The sequence below is a fragment of the Engraulis encrasicolus genome, chromosome 16 (genome assembly GCF_034702125.1).
Source record: "Engraulis encrasicolus isolate BLACKSEA-1 chromosome 16, IST_EnEncr_1.0, whole genome shotgun sequence".
In the NCBI taxonomy this organism is placed as follows: domain Eukaryota; kingdom Metazoa; phylum Chordata; class Actinopteri; order Clupeiformes; family Engraulidae; genus Engraulis; species Engraulis encrasicolus.
Window position 1 is genome coordinate 4,056,057 of NC_085872.1, and position 16,776 is coordinate 4,072,832.

The 16,776-nt window shown below is 44.1% G+C and overlaps 1 protein-coding gene across 5 annotated transcripts in view; it reads right to left on the bottom strand.

The window, feature by feature from the left end:
• Nucleotides 1-2,323: 2,323 nt before the first annotated feature.
• lef1 (lymphoid enhancer-binding factor 1) overlaps nt 2,324-16,776 on the bottom strand; it is a 42,617-nt gene continuing 28,164 nt past the window's right edge. The window contains exons 7-12 of one of the 5 annotated variants that reach the window (XR_010038097.1): nt 15,913-16,075; nt 14,890-14,997; nt 12,618-12,660; nt 11,260-11,345; nt 10,556-10,596; nt 2,324-3,189 (exon numbers count right to left, since the gene is read on the bottom strand). Coding sequence is in view for 3 of the 5 variants with exons in the window: in XM_063218323.1 (XP_063074393.1) it covers nt 10,562-10,596; nt 12,618-12,666; nt 14,890-14,997; nt 15,913-16,075 (355 nt within the window). In the remaining 2 variants the exon portion in view is untranslated. Of the gene's footprint in view, nt 3,190-10,555; nt 10,597-11,259; nt 11,346-12,617; nt 12,667-14,889; nt 14,998-15,912; nt 16,076-16,776 lie in introns of all 5 variants that reach the window. The other 4 variants (XR_010038096.1, XM_063218325.1, XM_063218324.1 and 1 more) reach the window with 4 other exon arrangements.

Here is a 16,776-nt window from a genome sequence, read left to right on the forward strand (position 1 = left end):
CCTAGTTTGTGCACCCTACTTTTTTCAGTTTTTTTTGTTTTGTTTTGTTTTTTCCTCTCTGGCAAACCAATTAGTTTACAAGCATGTATGAAGTTCAAGTTTCAGTTTCAAGAATGAGTCAAACCAATAGAGACAACCTTATCATATTATTTTAAGTCCTTGACATCTAGAATCTGAGTTGAAAAACCAGATGATATGGCATGTCAGACCTCTATCCTAAATTAATGTATGTCCTATTTATAATATTTGTAAACCTATGTCTGATTGTATTTCTAACATCTTTGATGGAATCAAATATCTTGTTAAACCTTTATATACTGTACTTCTGTATACACGAGGAACGTTGATGTCAAGGGCGTCAAACATACACTCTGATTGCAACGTCCAAGATCCAAGTGAATTGGAATGGCAGTTGGAGGAGACATCCTCAATGCTGATGGGCCTCCATCAACAGCCCTGGCCTTCAGGAAGCATACTGTACCTCATGCATCTGCCAACTTGGATTTTCCACATGCTGCTCATGCTTCATCCATAGGCCCTCAGTGGTGGTCAACCTCGGGGCGTCACGTATGGCTCACATAGGTATGCCGCTGATGCCCATGTCAGATTGGACCACTTTTCACAAAGCAGGGGTGACCATCATTGGAAAATTAGTTACCAGGATACCAACTGTGACTTCATTGTTTTTTTGTGTATATTTTTGGGCCTTTTGTCTTTATTATGAGATGACCGTGACGAGAGACGGAAAGGAATAGGGAGAGAGAGAGATGAGGAAGAGTAACTTGAACTTGAGCCTCCACCTTTCATTGATAATTAGCTCCCTAACGAAAAAAAACAATATTTTTTATTATTTTATTTTATCCATTGTTTCATTTCATTCATTGTTTTATGTATTATTCTATTTAAAATGTATTTTGAAATGAAACATTGCTTGCAAACATGTAATACTTATCTATATTTGTATCTATTTTTTTTTAATACTGAGAAAGACTAGCTTATATGACAAGACAGTGATTAATCAATGAATTATGTTTTAATGCTGTAGGTTTAACCCCTGTGAAAGATTATGAGGTCATATTTGACAGAACAGACACCGGGCAGCCATTGAACAAAAGGAGGTGGTAGAGGAGGATACAAAGCATAATTTAACTGTTTCCCATGGAAGCATGCCTTAGGAGACATTCATTCTTTTTATTTAATATATCACGGATGGTTATGGTCACATTTACTACATTGCTAAGAATCAGACCCTCTATAGTTTTTTGTGCCATTATCAACACTTCATGTAAAGTACCACTGGATAGTGCTGTTTCCTTTTACATCCATTTCACCTTCGTTTCTGGTATTAGCAGGACTACGTTTGGTAGCTCTTTACTGACAAGAGTAGGTAGGTTATAAAAATACCATTGAGAATATTTAGACCATTTTCATTATACTGCATTTTTTCTGTATGCAGCCTAAGGCAAGGTAGGTTAGTTGTTTTTAATTGCTGGCCATTTTGTGGAGTCTTTTGAAGTCTCCCTTGAGATTGCACAACGCTATAGATTTCATTGGTTATTGTCAGACATTCCGACACATCGAAATGTCATTTAATAGCACACAAGGCAACATATACAGTACAAGCACTTGCGAGGTTTGACACAATGTCAGTCAAATGATACCTGTTTATTTTCTTAAAAAACAAGACATGATGAAACACAGTTAAAATGTGACCACTTGGAAGCGAAATGCTAAACCAAGAAAACAATGATTTAAGATATGGCAATGTGTAAAAAAAAAATGCATCAGGTAATACTAAAAAAGAACATAAAATTGTTACAGAAATGCTTGCATGGAATAAAGAACATGGGAAAATACCACACTATTACCTACTAGAAAGAAGACAGAGGTACATCGCAATAAAAAAGACTGCCAAGTGCTGGGGTAAATATATATATATATATACACATATATATATATCTGCTTCATGTCTTGAATTAGAACAATAAAATAGAGGCGTCTGCACACCTATTCTTCTGCTTTTTGTCCTAATGTTGCCTGCAAAAATACCAAAAATGATGCATCCTGAAGACCATTTTCTTTAAAAAGTACATATATTGAGCATTACTTTACATTAGAGCTAAAGACTTGAGAGGTCACTATCCTTTACAAATAGTTATCAAAAAGACGCCTATTTATTTTATTTCTGTTGGATGCTTCAACAAGAAAAGATGGCTTTCCTGTCTTCAAAGCTTATTTTCATATTATACCAGCATATATATATATATATATATATATATATATATATATATATATATATATATATATATATATATATAAACAAACAAACAAAAACAGAAAAAATATTTCACTTGAAATATACACCAAGAAATGAAAAGTAAAAAAAATACAAAATACAAAGCATTCAAAATTAATTTGAACATCAGATGTGAATAGAGTGAAATGTTGATCCTTTGTGCACCCCCTGGTCAGAAAACCCGAATGGAGTTGGTAAAGGATGTCGTCATAGTCCTGTAAGTGTTCCTTGTGACAGCAGGGTGCTAAGAGGTGCTGGAGCCTCCACAATGGCAGTGCGTCTGGAATGGACGTGGGCCATGGGGAGAGAACCAAAAGGTGGCCAGGATGAACTTGCTGAATTGTGCTGACAGGAACAAAGGTGCAAAATAACTTAATAACATGAGAAGAAACAGCCACCTAGATGGCAGTGAGGTCTGCTCCAGGGTGGGCGCAGGGGCAGCCGGGTGGTTTTGCCTCTGTTTTTTGTGAGGGTACACAAATGGATGTGTTCAAATATGGGGTGAGGCCAGGGGTGGAGAGGTGCAGGCATGAAAACTTGCTGGCTGTATTCAGTGCAATGCCTAGGGCTTTGATGACAAGTCAAAGAGGAAAGGAAAGAAAAGAAACGGGAACAGACGCTGCCTCTGTGTTCTGCTCACTTGATTGAGGGCCTGTCTTTGCACGAGGGGTTCAGGTCTTTGAAAAGGATTGATTGTCTCTTCTTAGTTCAGTGTCTCTACAGCAGTGACTGCAGGAGGGTAGAGGAGGAGTGTGGTCTGGTACTGGGTTCCTCTGGCAGACACTTCAGGAGGGAGAGGAAAGGTCAAGGAATTTAGCAGGCCTCCATCTCTAACAGGGGGCCTGTAGCTGCAGCCTTCGCCTTACATGTAGAGAACGTACTCCGTTTCCCTCCTGGAAGAAAGGAGACAAAGAGGCTTTAAGATCGGGCAAAAACATGGGTTAGTCAGCCTGGTTGACAGACAAATTTTTACTTTTTGACAAGCAAAGTGAATGGCTATGAGAATTCATTCTGTAGTGTTAAATGTTCATTTGGCACATTAGGAGATTATGAAGAGACTAAGAACTGATAAATGCATTTGTCATAGCAAGACAACAGTGTGCTTCAGTTTTCTCTGCTATGCACGGCATATACTGGAGAAAGACATGGACAATTGTCCAATTAAACCATCAGCACACTTGCCACACTTTCCAAGAAACACTTAATTTTTCACACACATTGCTGTTCTCTTTGGTGGACCTGTATGATCGGTGAAGCTTCTGAGGTTAGCAGCATGAGTGCTGTACGCACTGGCAACCGATTCTATACAGTGAATTAGGTCAATAATGAAGACAATATTGAGAGCCATTTTTACAGCATCAAGCAGAATTACTGATCAAAGCACAGCGGTGAATAGATCGGAATTCATGATCATACTCACACTAGGTACATTTAACTCATACGGTACTTGGGTACGGTTGTTTGATCCCTGCTCTCACACTGAATAATATCAACAGATACAACGGCAATGCTGTTCGTTTTCGCACAACAGCATATCCTTCCCCATCGGCAGTCAGTACTGAAATGGAATGGATTGGAGTCCACCTCTTCCAAGCCTGATAGCGTTTCAGGGTTTCCGAGTACAGCAGTAAGTGATCACACTGGCCAAATCCAATGAACCAAAATTTGCGGGGTCAAGCGTACTACTAGGGCATGGGTCACATGGCATAACATTTGAGCATATGCCAAGATTAAGAACCGTACAGAGTGTTTAAGAATAGCTTTGCATCTCTTTCCTGTACAGTTCTGTTGCTGTGTCCATCTTACTGCATACACAGTAGCCCTTTCAGATGTGCCCTGAAGTTATCCCACTCAGCCATGCCCAACTCCTACACCAAGCAATCATGGTACACACACACTCACACATACAGTATGCTCGCATGCCACCTGGGTGTAGACGCCGCCCTTAACCACATGCGGATAAAAGACTGTGACTTTCTCAGAGGGCTGACCCCGAGCTGGGCAGGGTGAGAGAGAAGGACACCAAGAGCAGAACAGAGGATAGAAAAGAGAGAGGGTGGCTGCTGCAGCAGCAGCGAGAGCACCCTATTGCTTTTATTTACCTCCCCTGCCCAGCGTACTCCCCACTCCCTGCCCCCAACGCCCCCTTTTCATCCCAGGATCTCAAAGCCCACCTCCCCACCCTACTCTGCGCCCTGCGCCCCCTTCCTGGGGAGCTTTTTCCTTCCAAGCCCCAGATGAAAAGCGCTGGCCTTCCTGCCGGGGAAGAGGCCTGGGGGCTGGAGGGGCATCGGGCCAGCACCTCACGGCCCACCCCACACAAATGCCGGGATTCAAGAGCTACTCCCCATTAGTGCTGTGGAATGCCGAGTCCGACTTGCAGGAAATGAAACGCTCCTCTGTTTTCTGAGGCTTGGCTGGACTCTCCAGCTCAGCCTTGCTCCTGCACCGTCGCGCTCCGTGGCGGCACGGATCCCTTTGAAGTGTGGGAGGTTAAGATAACTGGCACGGCCCTGCGTCTCTCAATCGGCCTGTTCACCTCCCGGGGCAAATCAAAGAGCCCGCAGCTGGGCCCGCTCCTCCCCCTCCTCTTCCTCCTGCACCCTCATCCTCTCCCCTACAACCACATTGGCTTTCTTATTGGTCCCTCGGAAAAATAAATTAAAAAGGGGAGAGGAGAGAGCAAGCAAAAATCGGGACAAATTGCTCTGTAAATAAGTTAAGCTATGCACTGCCAGTACTGTACGAAGGGCTGGTCAGACTTTTCTGTGACACAGGCTGAGCCACTTGGGGTGAAGGCCTGAGGACAAGCGCCGATTAGTCAGGAGTGGAAATAGCAAATCATTTGGCCATGTGTTTCACATCTCCTTTTCACTGCGAAAACACGATGACTTTTCAATTTGCTTACTAAGGGAAAACAGACTAAAGTGAGGTACATGTATGTATAGGATCCTGAATAACATTCTACTGGCTATTCACATGTATACGGTATATACATACATACTGACAAATACTGAAGTGTAGGTGGTAACATTTATAGGCATCCTTGTTTGGAGATCTTGATGAGCCTAAAATGTTTTGGGATTTATGAAATGTAATCATCTGGAAAGCCCCTAGCACTGATCTCAATGTGGGCGACTGACCTCGCCTGGCTGCGCTCTGCTCAGCGTTTTGTTTGGCAACACCCACTCAGAAGCAGCAAGTCTATAAAACTCAGACACCCTCTACAAGCAGACCAGTGCACAGAGGAAGACGGTAAAACAGAAACCAAGTAATAAAAACGGCACCTGGAAGAAAATGATGTTTTAAACAAACTGCTTCGTTCTGTCAGCAGTTCCTTTGGCCCAGAGACAATAACATTAAAAGAGCAAGGAAAAACTGGCCTTGGCACAATTATGTCTTTATAATTTTACAGGAACAAAAAAAGAAAGAAAAGCTGGGGGAGGGGTAGCACTCCCTATGAGTGAGATGAACTGGGGGCTAAGGGTACAGGCTGCGCTGAGCTGGAGAGTAGTGAAGGGGGTGGTATAGGCGGGAGGGTGGTGTAGTGGAGGAGGAGTGTTTGGGGTGGGGGAAGTAAGGCGAGAGCCACCAAAACCTCAGGCATGTGCTGGGGAGACTGAGGAGGAGGGGGATGTGTGTGTGGGTGGGGGTTTGGGGTGTGGGGGCTTCCCACATCTGAGGCGGCATCGCTGGGGGCCCCCGAGCCCTGCATCGCAGCAGTAAGGGGGCCAGGCGCGGCGTGGCGTGCCCCTGCACAGCCTGAGCTGCGGGCCAGGGCGGCACTATCAAAGAGCAGCACAATGACTGCTCCCCTCCGCCGGCGTGCAGCTTCAAAGGCCCAGCCGCCACTCACAGTCAGCAGCAGGAGGGGGGCAAGGAGGGAAGGGGGTTCCGCCTGCATTTACAATAGAAGCCAGATTTACTCCAGAGCAGAGGAACTCCAAGAGGGACGGGGAGAGAGAGAGAGAGAGAGAGAGAGAGAGAGAGAGAGAGAGAGAGAGAGAGAGAGAGAGAGAGAGAGAGAAAGGGAGGGAGAGCGATACCACTAAAACAGCTGCCAAGCTTCCTAGCTTCCTCCTCCAGTCTGTTTGCTCTTCCGGTCTCTATCCATGCCCCAGTACCTGAGGCTTTTCATCCACTGATAACCATCTCACAGGGGGGACTTTTACAAGGTCAAATCCCCCTCCTCTCAGGCTGAGATACAGACAGAAAGAGGAAATGGAAAAGACAAAACTTTGGAAAAGAACCCCCGTGTCCCCCATGCTGCTCAACAGCTGGCTAAAATGTCTACATGACAAACTCACAACCAAATGACAACAAGCCCCAGCCTAAACAAAAGACACGTACCTTCATCCTTCCCCAAGAGGAGAGTCAGATAAAAAAACAACAGCAGAGGAAGGATGATGAAGACTATGAGCCTGTCCCACAAAGACTTCAAAGAAACCCCTCCATTCAGAGTGTCTTCTGGCCCAGCACACCTGCATGATATGCCCCCCCCAAACTTTAAGTGTTTGAACAATTCGCCAAAACTGCTGAATAGACTATTCTTCAACTTCTACTCCCCTAGAGTAAGCCATCACTGTGATTTTAGGACGAGGTGACGGGGCACCTGGTGTAACACTAAAACTGTAACCAGTCGTGTGTAAGTGGAAATCACTGTTTTGCATCTCCAGCGATGGACAGTATTGTCCTGCAGTGTCAGGTCAATGGTTTTGGCAGTATGTGATCCATAACACAGCTTTGGCATATCGGAACGGCAAGCCTCAGACAGCTCACCTCTGCCTAATATGTAAAGGCAAAGACCATATAGGTATGATGAGACAAGTCAAGAGATAAAGAAAGTCCTTGATGGGATCCTCCTATTCTCTCTTGTTCTCTCTTCTATTGCATTTCCCCTGCCTGTCTATCTTGAACGCTGGGAGCTGAGTCACACACACACACACACACACACACACACACACACACACACACACACACACACACACACACACACACACACACACACACACACACACACACACACACACACACACACACACACACACACACACACACACACACACAGAGATTGAAAGAAAAGAGAGAGAGAGAGACCGACAGAGGGGGAGGGAGAGCCCAGAAGACAAGACCTTATTTCCAGCAAGAACAGCACCTTCTTTCATGTTTGTGGGCTGGGCTACACTCTCCACGCCTCCACTCCACTGCCAAACCCCACCACGAGGTCCTACAGAGCACAGCTTGCCTTTGTGCTGGCAACACCTATCCTAGGCACACGAAGCTCAGCACGTTAAATAGGCAAACAATTGCAGTCAAAGTTGACAGTCTGGAAGTTGTACGCATATTGTGCAGTGAATGTGAAAAGGAGGGTGGTTTGCTGGGTTACTGGAGGCAACAAAGGGGCGCCCTCAAATATGGAAATGGGTCATATGACTAACTGATGTTGAAGTGTGTGTGTGTGTGTGTGTGTGTGTGTGTGTGTGTGTGTGTGTGTGTGTGTGTGTGTGTGTGTGTGTGTGTGTGTGTGTGTGTGTGTGTGTGTGTGTGTGTGTGTGTGTGTGTGTGTGTGTGTGTGTGTGTGTGTGTGTGTGTGTGTGCACGTGTACGTGTGTGCGCATGCAATGTGTGTGTAGTAATCAGATAAGAATCTCAGAGCTAGTAAATCACACAGCTTTGGCAGACAAGCGAGCCCACCAGGCAAACATGACAGACGCGGGCAGAGTTGTGCGGGGTTGTGGGTAGAGGAAGTGAGAGGCAGTCAGTTTGGTCATGTAAGTATACGCTATATCACTCCTGTGTGTCCAACCTGTCAGCGAGCCATGGCCATAAAACTACTACTACCATCGAGGAGAGCAGAAGGCTTGAGATGATTGGGGGTTGGGTGGGATTTAAAAAGGCATCTTGGATATTTTGAGGCTTAGTAACATCTTTCAGAGGCCAGTGTTTCATATCTACTCGTCCAGTAGGAATGTCAGCAGATAATGCATCAACTCTAACAAGGCTGCTTCATTTTGTCCCTCTGTCTGTCTGTACTGTGGGAGTGTGAATCAGAATCACGTCAAAAGATATCAACAACAGATTCCAGCGTTCTGACAAAGAAACAATAAATACCCTAATTTTTGTTCATATTCAAGCATTTCTGGGAGGATGACATATACAACGCATGCATACACTCTCTCTCGCTCTTTCTCTCTCTCTCTTACACACACCAACGCAAACGCCAGCGCGCATACACTTACACACACACACACACACACACACACACACACACACACACACACACACACACACACACACACACACACACACACACACACACACACACACACACACACACACACACACACACACACACACACACACACACACACACACACACACACACACACACACACACACACACACACACACACACACACAGCCTATGCTAAAGCTAACGTCAAATCCAACCTCTCGGATCTGCATAAATTGAGGGCTTTCCACATTTCTCCAGTATTCCTGGTATTATGTATATTAGTTTAAGGCTGTCACAATGAATCAGCAAGGGTGTCCATCCCGTCACCGCAAGGCATTGCTAATTATTGGATCAGAGATGAAATGCTTTCTTGCCTGTCTCTGGAAAGCCACGGCAGCTTATGCAAAGAATAAGAAATGCCCAAAAACCAAACGCAGTCCAATTCAGGTCTTCTGGAGAAACTGTAAATGTATGCCTGTACATTGAAAATCTGTTTTCTTTTTAACAGAAGCATCAGCAATATTGCCATACTGTATATATATATATATATATATATATATATATATATATATATATGAAGAGCTCTTTTCCAAAATGAGATATATCCATTTTATAGAATGTTGGGAAATTGACATTTTTGTATTGGGCATTCCATTGAAATGCATTGCAAAATGCATTTTTATAGAGGTTTTAAGGTATGTTCCCAAAAAATTTGACTGGCAAAAATGCACACATAGATGATAGGACATCTTAACAGTCAATTCCAATATTAAAATGCAAAAAGTCAAAAATGGTTTATATAGCGTTTTGGAAAAGAGCTCTTCATATATAGGCCTAGTGCTTCTTGCCCAGTGCCTTTTCTAAAAAGGAAAAATCACAGATTCCATGCTTGCATCGTGTCTGTATGTTCAAACCAGTCTCTTGGGAGATGGCTCACTTGAGCCACATGATAGCGTCTAGTTTCCCCTTCTGAGTGGGGAAAAACACATGTGAGACAGAAACTCCTGGCAAGGCTATTATTCATTCACGGCATTGGCCAGATCACACATGGGGGACACATGAGTGAGCGAGAGAATCACCACATCTGGGCTTGTGCTCTCAACCCCCTGCGCTATGCCTACAGGGATCTCAACACACAACAGCAACACAGCCCAGAGGGGGCACATGTACAGGATGTCAAAGAGCACATTCTTCAAAAAAAGAGAGCAAGAAATTAAAGCTCTGAATATTAAATGTGGGCAGCATGGTGTTATTTGTGCATTTGAAGAAAAAGATGTGGGTCTAATTAGCCATATAGCCACTGTACCTACTTGTGATTACATAAGAGTAAATAAGAGTAAACAAAAGCAAACAACTAAACAACTAAAACAAAATAAGAAAAACAACAACAGAGGACACTTTTCAGACTTCTATACGGCGTATGCCTGTGAAGAAGTACAGTTCATTCCGTCCCCTGCTGGGCAGAGACAGCTGGTGGCAGTGTGATGGCATTGGGACACATGGTATCTCATCCATGAAATGGGAGGAAAACAAACATATTGCTTGCACATGAAAAATGTACACATTTCGACATTCATGAAAATGCAAGCAGAATATTTGGTCAATGCTAAAAGCAATAAATCACAAACAGTGGTAGCTGACATGCTAGTTGCTTATCTATTCTAACTTACAGTATATCCACAGTATAAATGTTCTCACATGGATGGGATCCACTAGAAGATGAAGCCATGCTAGAAACGCAAAGATTCATTCTGAATGATTCAACTCCTTCAACTGGACAGATACTTCTTAGAAAGGCAAATGTCATGATGCACAAACACCGAACACATTCAAACCTATTGTGATAGAATAGAGACGCACAGAGCATAGCGGCTTCCGTTGGCCTCAGCATCCTCTGGCAATAATGAATGAGTCATGATCAGGTGAAAGCTTTAGGATTAGTCTGTAAAAATCTTTGACCCAAGAGCAGCACAACAGAATCAGAATAATGGAAACGGAGAGCGGAGGGAGTAGGGTGGTCTTACCATAGCTCAGATGTACGCCGTTTTCATTCTCTGGCCTGTACCTGCAGAAGATTGCAGCTTTTAACAGTGGTGGACATTGGTTTGCTATTATCCACCCATGATCCTAATTCTGACTGAACATTACTTTCAAAATACTGGCCCAATGGGAAAGGAAATCAAATTCTTACTACTTAAGAGTGAAGCCCTAAAGCCTAAAGCCAGACCTAGATTTGATGTACAGTATGTTAGTAAATACTAAATTGCAAGGGTTGGTCTAACACACAAGATTACGTATTGTGCTAAAATGTGCCTGCATGGGGCTACAGCCACTTCTCATCGGTCAGCAAAAAAGAACAGCAAGCAAGCGGACAAGAGAGTGGAAAGCCTGTGGCGAAAGTCAACTGGAATAGCCAGACTAATCCCAAAGTATGTAGAAATACGTATATGAAGGAAGGCATGGAGTGAGGATGGTGGAAAGGTTAACAAAAAGTAGGAAATACAGTTGTAGCAAAAACAAAGCAGTCAATGGGCTCGTTTTTGATGGAGCAGTACTGCTTTTGCTATGCAGCGCACATGCACACTTTGCCATTTCAATGCAACCAGAATGCATTGAGTGTGCATGAACGCTGCATAGCAAGAGGAGCACTGCTCCATCAAAAACGAGCCCAATGTTGTGTCAGAAGAGGGAGGCCAGAGAGCTTGAGGCAGCACTGTGCAAACTGAACCTTTAAAGCAGGGGTGGGGAACCTTTTTCATTCGAAGGGCCACTGCAAAGTCATCCGAGGGCCGTAAAAGTCCTCCGAGGGCCGTACTATGAACACAAACCAGGATTTTCCCCTTCACTTTAGGCCTAGATTGAAGGCAGCAACCTTTTAAACAAACACCACCTTCTAGGTTCTCTGAATATAACTTAAAGGACCAGTTCAGTCAATTTCAACATGCAGTTGTAATGCTCACACTACCCTGGACTTGTCAGTACCTGAGATTTTTTTTTTGTTCTTCTTCACCCGTTTCCGAGATCCTATTCGTTGTAATGGGGGCGACACTTTGTTTACATTTCAAAAAACAGTTTTATTTATTCCCAAAAACATCCAAAAGGTTATAAAACATCAGCAGACAACTAGCAAACTGCGGTACCTTTTGGGAAAATATTTGGAGTAGGCCAATGTTATTTAAAAAAAAAATGTAAACAAACGCTGCCCCCATTAGAATTGCTCATATCTCGGAAAGGGCTGAGCCGAAAAATGTGGCATCACCGGGTACTGACAAGTCAAGGGTAGCATGAGCAATATAACAGCATATTGAAATTGACTGAGCTGGTCCTTTGATTGTATTTCAAATGCATTTTCTAAGATTCCTTTACAAAATATGTCATATTTCATGTGAAGCTGAATAACATTAAAATTATATCGGGGGCCGGATAAAACGGCCTCAAGGACCGCAAACGGCCCTCGAGACATAGGTTCCCCACCCCTGCTTTAAAGCAAAGGCAATTACTAGCCTGGTAAACCAGCCCACTTCATTTCCTATACAGGGTCTGACTGCGCTGTTCTGGGAAACATTGTCTTTCTGGAGGTATAGGCAAGTTTATACACGGTCACTAATGTCTGGTTATGACATGTGCAATTACTCAGGCTAAAAATCTGCCTACCACAATTCAAATTTAGCACAGTCAATCACACAAAAACATTTATCATTTAGGCAAGATTCGGGCTGTCAAAACTGTTGATGGAGCCACAGCCATGCCACCTATCTAAAGTGAAATGACATACAAGGGGCTGATATACCAGGCCAGTAGTCACACAGAGACCCCCTGCCATAACATCACAACATGTTGAAAAGGATCATTAAGGATCCGATTTCAATTTTTGACGTAATGTATAATTAACATGTTTTTTAATGGATTTGTGGCTTCCCACCTAAGGGAATGTGCTAGTGCTACAGATGTGTGAATATGAGCGTGCTGAGCTGATGTGATGTACAGAGAGGTTGCAGGACATGTAGTGCCAGGGAGCTCCACAGGATGCAGAGAGAGGCAGCAGAAGCCAGAGGGCAAGAGACATGAGAAGTGGTCGCTCCTTACCGGTGGCCTGTTCCTGCATCTTCTCCCGCTTCCGCTTCTTCTTCTTTCCCTATAAAATATACAGGGAGGCTTAAAGTGCGGCTCCAGCACTCACGCCCACTAGACCACTATCATCATTCTGCCATTTGCCATGTTCACTCATCCCCTGCTAGACACCTCTGGCAGCCCATGCCACTCATCGCCACAGCCAATCACAGCTCAGAGAGCAGCACATTTCGCCCCTGTATACATAGGTTTTCCGTTTACAGACATTCCCGATGTGAGGAGGGGCAAGATGCTAAGCAGCCCACCACGTGAGCGCATTTTTTGAGTGACAGCAGGCTTCCAACAATCAGAGGTTGAACAGTGCGCAGCCAGGGTCGTTTACAAACGGGAAAACCCATGTATACCGAACACATCATTACATATTCCTCTTCACTAACCTATTTGTCTTTCTGCTTTAGAAGGGTAATATCATATACAGGACAGGACACCATTTTGATCGTTAATTGTATAACTTTTAAAAGTACTTGAAGTTGTACGCAAGGATGGCCAATGACTAATCTGGAAAATGACAAAAATAAAACCTGGGTTTTTCATTTTGGCACATTCTAATTTCCATAAAGAGTATCCTTACTTCTTGCTCAAGACGTCTGGATTGGTTTGGATTTGAAGCTTATTCCAAATCTGTGTGTGTGGTTCTCTGTGTGTGAGTGCGTGTGTGTGCGTGTGTGTGCGTGTGTGCGCGTGTGTGCGCACGCTCGTGTGTGTTTATGAATGCATGTGCGTGTGTGTGTGTACGTGTGTTTATGCATGCATGCGTGCAAGACAGTGGTGAGTGAGAGAGACTGAAAGTGACTGTAAGCATGTATGAGTGTGTACGCATGATGGGGGGTTACTATAGGTACAGATAGCAGTGTGCCGTCATTTTTTCAGTCCAATATGAGGGGCGCTTTGGTCTCCTGCCGTAAATTCTGATAATCCACTTATTCAGCCGCTAATCTGTGTATTCTGTGTGCACTGACAGCGAGTGGAAGCCTCAATTGCTTGGGGAGCCTGTGCTGTGACAGAGCAGAGATGAGCTCTGCAACCCAGATGAGGCAGCACTGGAGCTAGCTAGCGCTGCTAATAGCCTACACTGGTTATGGACGCCAGACACAAACACACTCAACTCAATGGGAATCAGCGCTGTGATACCACAGTTATCGCCACCGTGCAGTAGTTAAGTTAGGTTTTGTCTGAGATACTGTAACTTGAATAGCCTCCTTTGCCGAAATGTCAACATAGCAGAACTTAACCAACACAAATACTTAGAAATGAAGGCTCTCTAATGAGTGACTGATTGGCGAGCTGTCTGTGGCCCTGGTGTGATCTGGCTGCAGCAGGAGAGAGGCGTAAGGAGAGGGCTGCCCGCTGTGCCCGAGGGGAGGCAGTTAAACACCACAAAGTACCTCAGTGGAAGAGTGAATGTGAGTGCTGGAGCCACACTTTCAACAAAGGCAGGCACGCTCACATACTCAAGAACACACACACCCCCACCCACACACAGAGAGAAGGAGCTACATAACTTCCAAAATCATAGAATAGGCAGTCTCTCAAGCTCGCAAACTCACTTGCATAGATGCACGACACAGTACCACAATAATACTTTGGTAACACTTAATAATAGACTCCTTGTTAAGCATTAGTTATGCATTTGTTAAGCATTATTCAAACCTTAGATAACCCTTTGTAAAACATTTGTTAACCATTATCTCTTTATTATTTCCCATGACTTAATCATTAACATACACTGTTAATGTTTTTTTGATACTGATACATGTGTCTGTGAGAGTGAGGGAAGGATTGGCAAATGATGAATGGTTTCTGTATCATTTGCCAATTCTTCCCCGGCTCTCTCACACACATGTATCAGTATTAGAAAACATTAACAGTGTATTAATGATTAAGTAGTGGAAAATAATAAAGAGATAATGGTTAACAAAATGTTTTACAAAGGGTGATCTAATGCTTAACGAATGCATAACTAATGCTTAACAAGTAGTCGGTATTATAAAGAGTTACCAATATTTTCTTAATGTGTTAGTATCAATGTCCTTATCTCTTGTTTATGGTATGGTAAACATATGCATGCATTTGTGTCGCATAGGATGCAATAATAATAATAATAATAATAATAATAATAATAATAAAACATATCATGCAATGCTAAATATTCCCTTACAGGGATGTGTGGGGGTGGGGTCTCATGTCACACACCTCTCATCTGCTGGGCTGTGTTGTAGATACTTACATAATTGTCTCGGGCGGACCAGCCTGGGTAAAGCTGCATGTGGAGCTGCCGTTCCTTGCGGGCTAATTCATAATACTTAGCTTGCTCTTCCCGAGATAAAGCATGCCACTGTTCAGTACAAGGGAGATTAGGGAAAAAAAGAGGCAGTCAATTACTGGCATGCACTTTCAAGTTCCCTCCAAAGAGACGCGTGCTAGTGTTTTGCTAAAAAATCCTTTTTAACTTCCAAACGATTTGTATGGGGAGAGAAAAAGGAGAGGGAGAGGAGAAAGGGGAAACACGATGAAGAGATTAACATGTACAGCAAGGAGGAAAAAAAACTTTGATTTCATATCAAAACACTGGTTCCAATTTAGCGGCGCTTTACTTCAAACTATGTCAGCAGGCAATTACCCCACACAGCCACAAATGCTGCTTTGCTGTGGCTGGCTGCCTCCGACCGCCATGGCTTTGGTGAAAGCATTAAACATGTTTAGCGGTTCTATGATTTTCCAAGTCAAAGAGGGACGTGCTCCATCACAGCAAACTGTACATTAACTGTGACCATTTTTTCAAGTCAGTTTGTTGGCCTGTCAGTCTGTTTTGTCAGGGAAAGGTGGTCTGGACATGAGGATAGTCATGATGGAGAGGCTCGTCATGGAGAAGGTCTCCTGACAGAGGAGCTCTGTGGTGCTGGAGGAGCAGACAGTGGGGCTGAGACAGTGGTACTCAAAGTGGGGGCCGAGGACCCCTGAGGGGAAGTTAAGGGGTGCTAGGGGGGCTGTGGCAGATTGACAGGAAAAAAATGAATAAATTGAATAACTAAGTACACCAGAATGAATGAAAAATAAGTTAAAACAATATCCTAATTAGTATTGACACAGAGATACAGACTATGGTTGTGAAAGGGGCTGCACAGAAAAAAATGTGTAGCACGACCCATGTATGGGGGGTCTTGGCTGGAATCTACCAGGATATGGGGGGCCTTTTCATAGATCAGTTTGGGAACCCATGGGTTGAGACACATGCAGCTGAGCTACTCACCCTCCTCCCCAGAATCTGGTTGATGGCAGCACTCTCCTTCAGCGTGCACTCGGCCACCACGTTGGCCCGCATCTCTTTCATATACAGCATGAAAGCATTTAGAGGTTTCTTGATGTGAGGTTTTTTGGGCTCTTGCTTCTCTCTCTGTTCGTGGTGAGGTTTCCTGCAGAAACAGAGGGGAAGAAAGAAAACACACACACACGCAGAGGAGTGAGTGAAAGGAGGGTAGGAAAAAGGAAAAGAAAAGACGGAGGGAGAAGAGGGAAAAAAAGCTCAACAATGGAGACGATGGTGCTAGGCTTTGCCGCCAGAGTGACGGCGCTAGTGTGAGAATGGCAAGGGTCTGTTTCCTGTCGGCCAATGGCAGAGCTGCGTGAGAGCACCCAAGCACCAAAAGCGGCATGCGGCAGCCCTTTAATCATGTCCAGTTGGGTGCTTTCATGCAGAGAGATTACTTCACCAGTAATGGCAACCAAACCATTTTCCTTTCCCCCACCTCCCCCTAAACCCATAGACTCTTCATCTCGTCTACTCTCTCAGTCTGCCAGTCTCCCTGTTTGTCTATCTGCTTCTCTGTCTATCTGTCTCCCTGTCTGTCTATCTGCTTCTCTGTCTATCTGTCTCCCTGTCTGTCTATCTGCTTCTCTGTCTATCTGTCTCCCTGTCTGTCTATCTGCTTCTCTGTCTATCTGTCTGTCCTCTGTTAGACATAAATGTACACTGGTCCAACACAATGCAGCATGCAGTGTTTGCAACCTAGTGGACATTCTTGCCTATGTGCTCTGCAGGTATGGTGTGATGCTTAGGGAGAAATGGAGCATGGGCCCAGGTCTTATCAGCATACTGCGGCCCACTGAGCTTTAT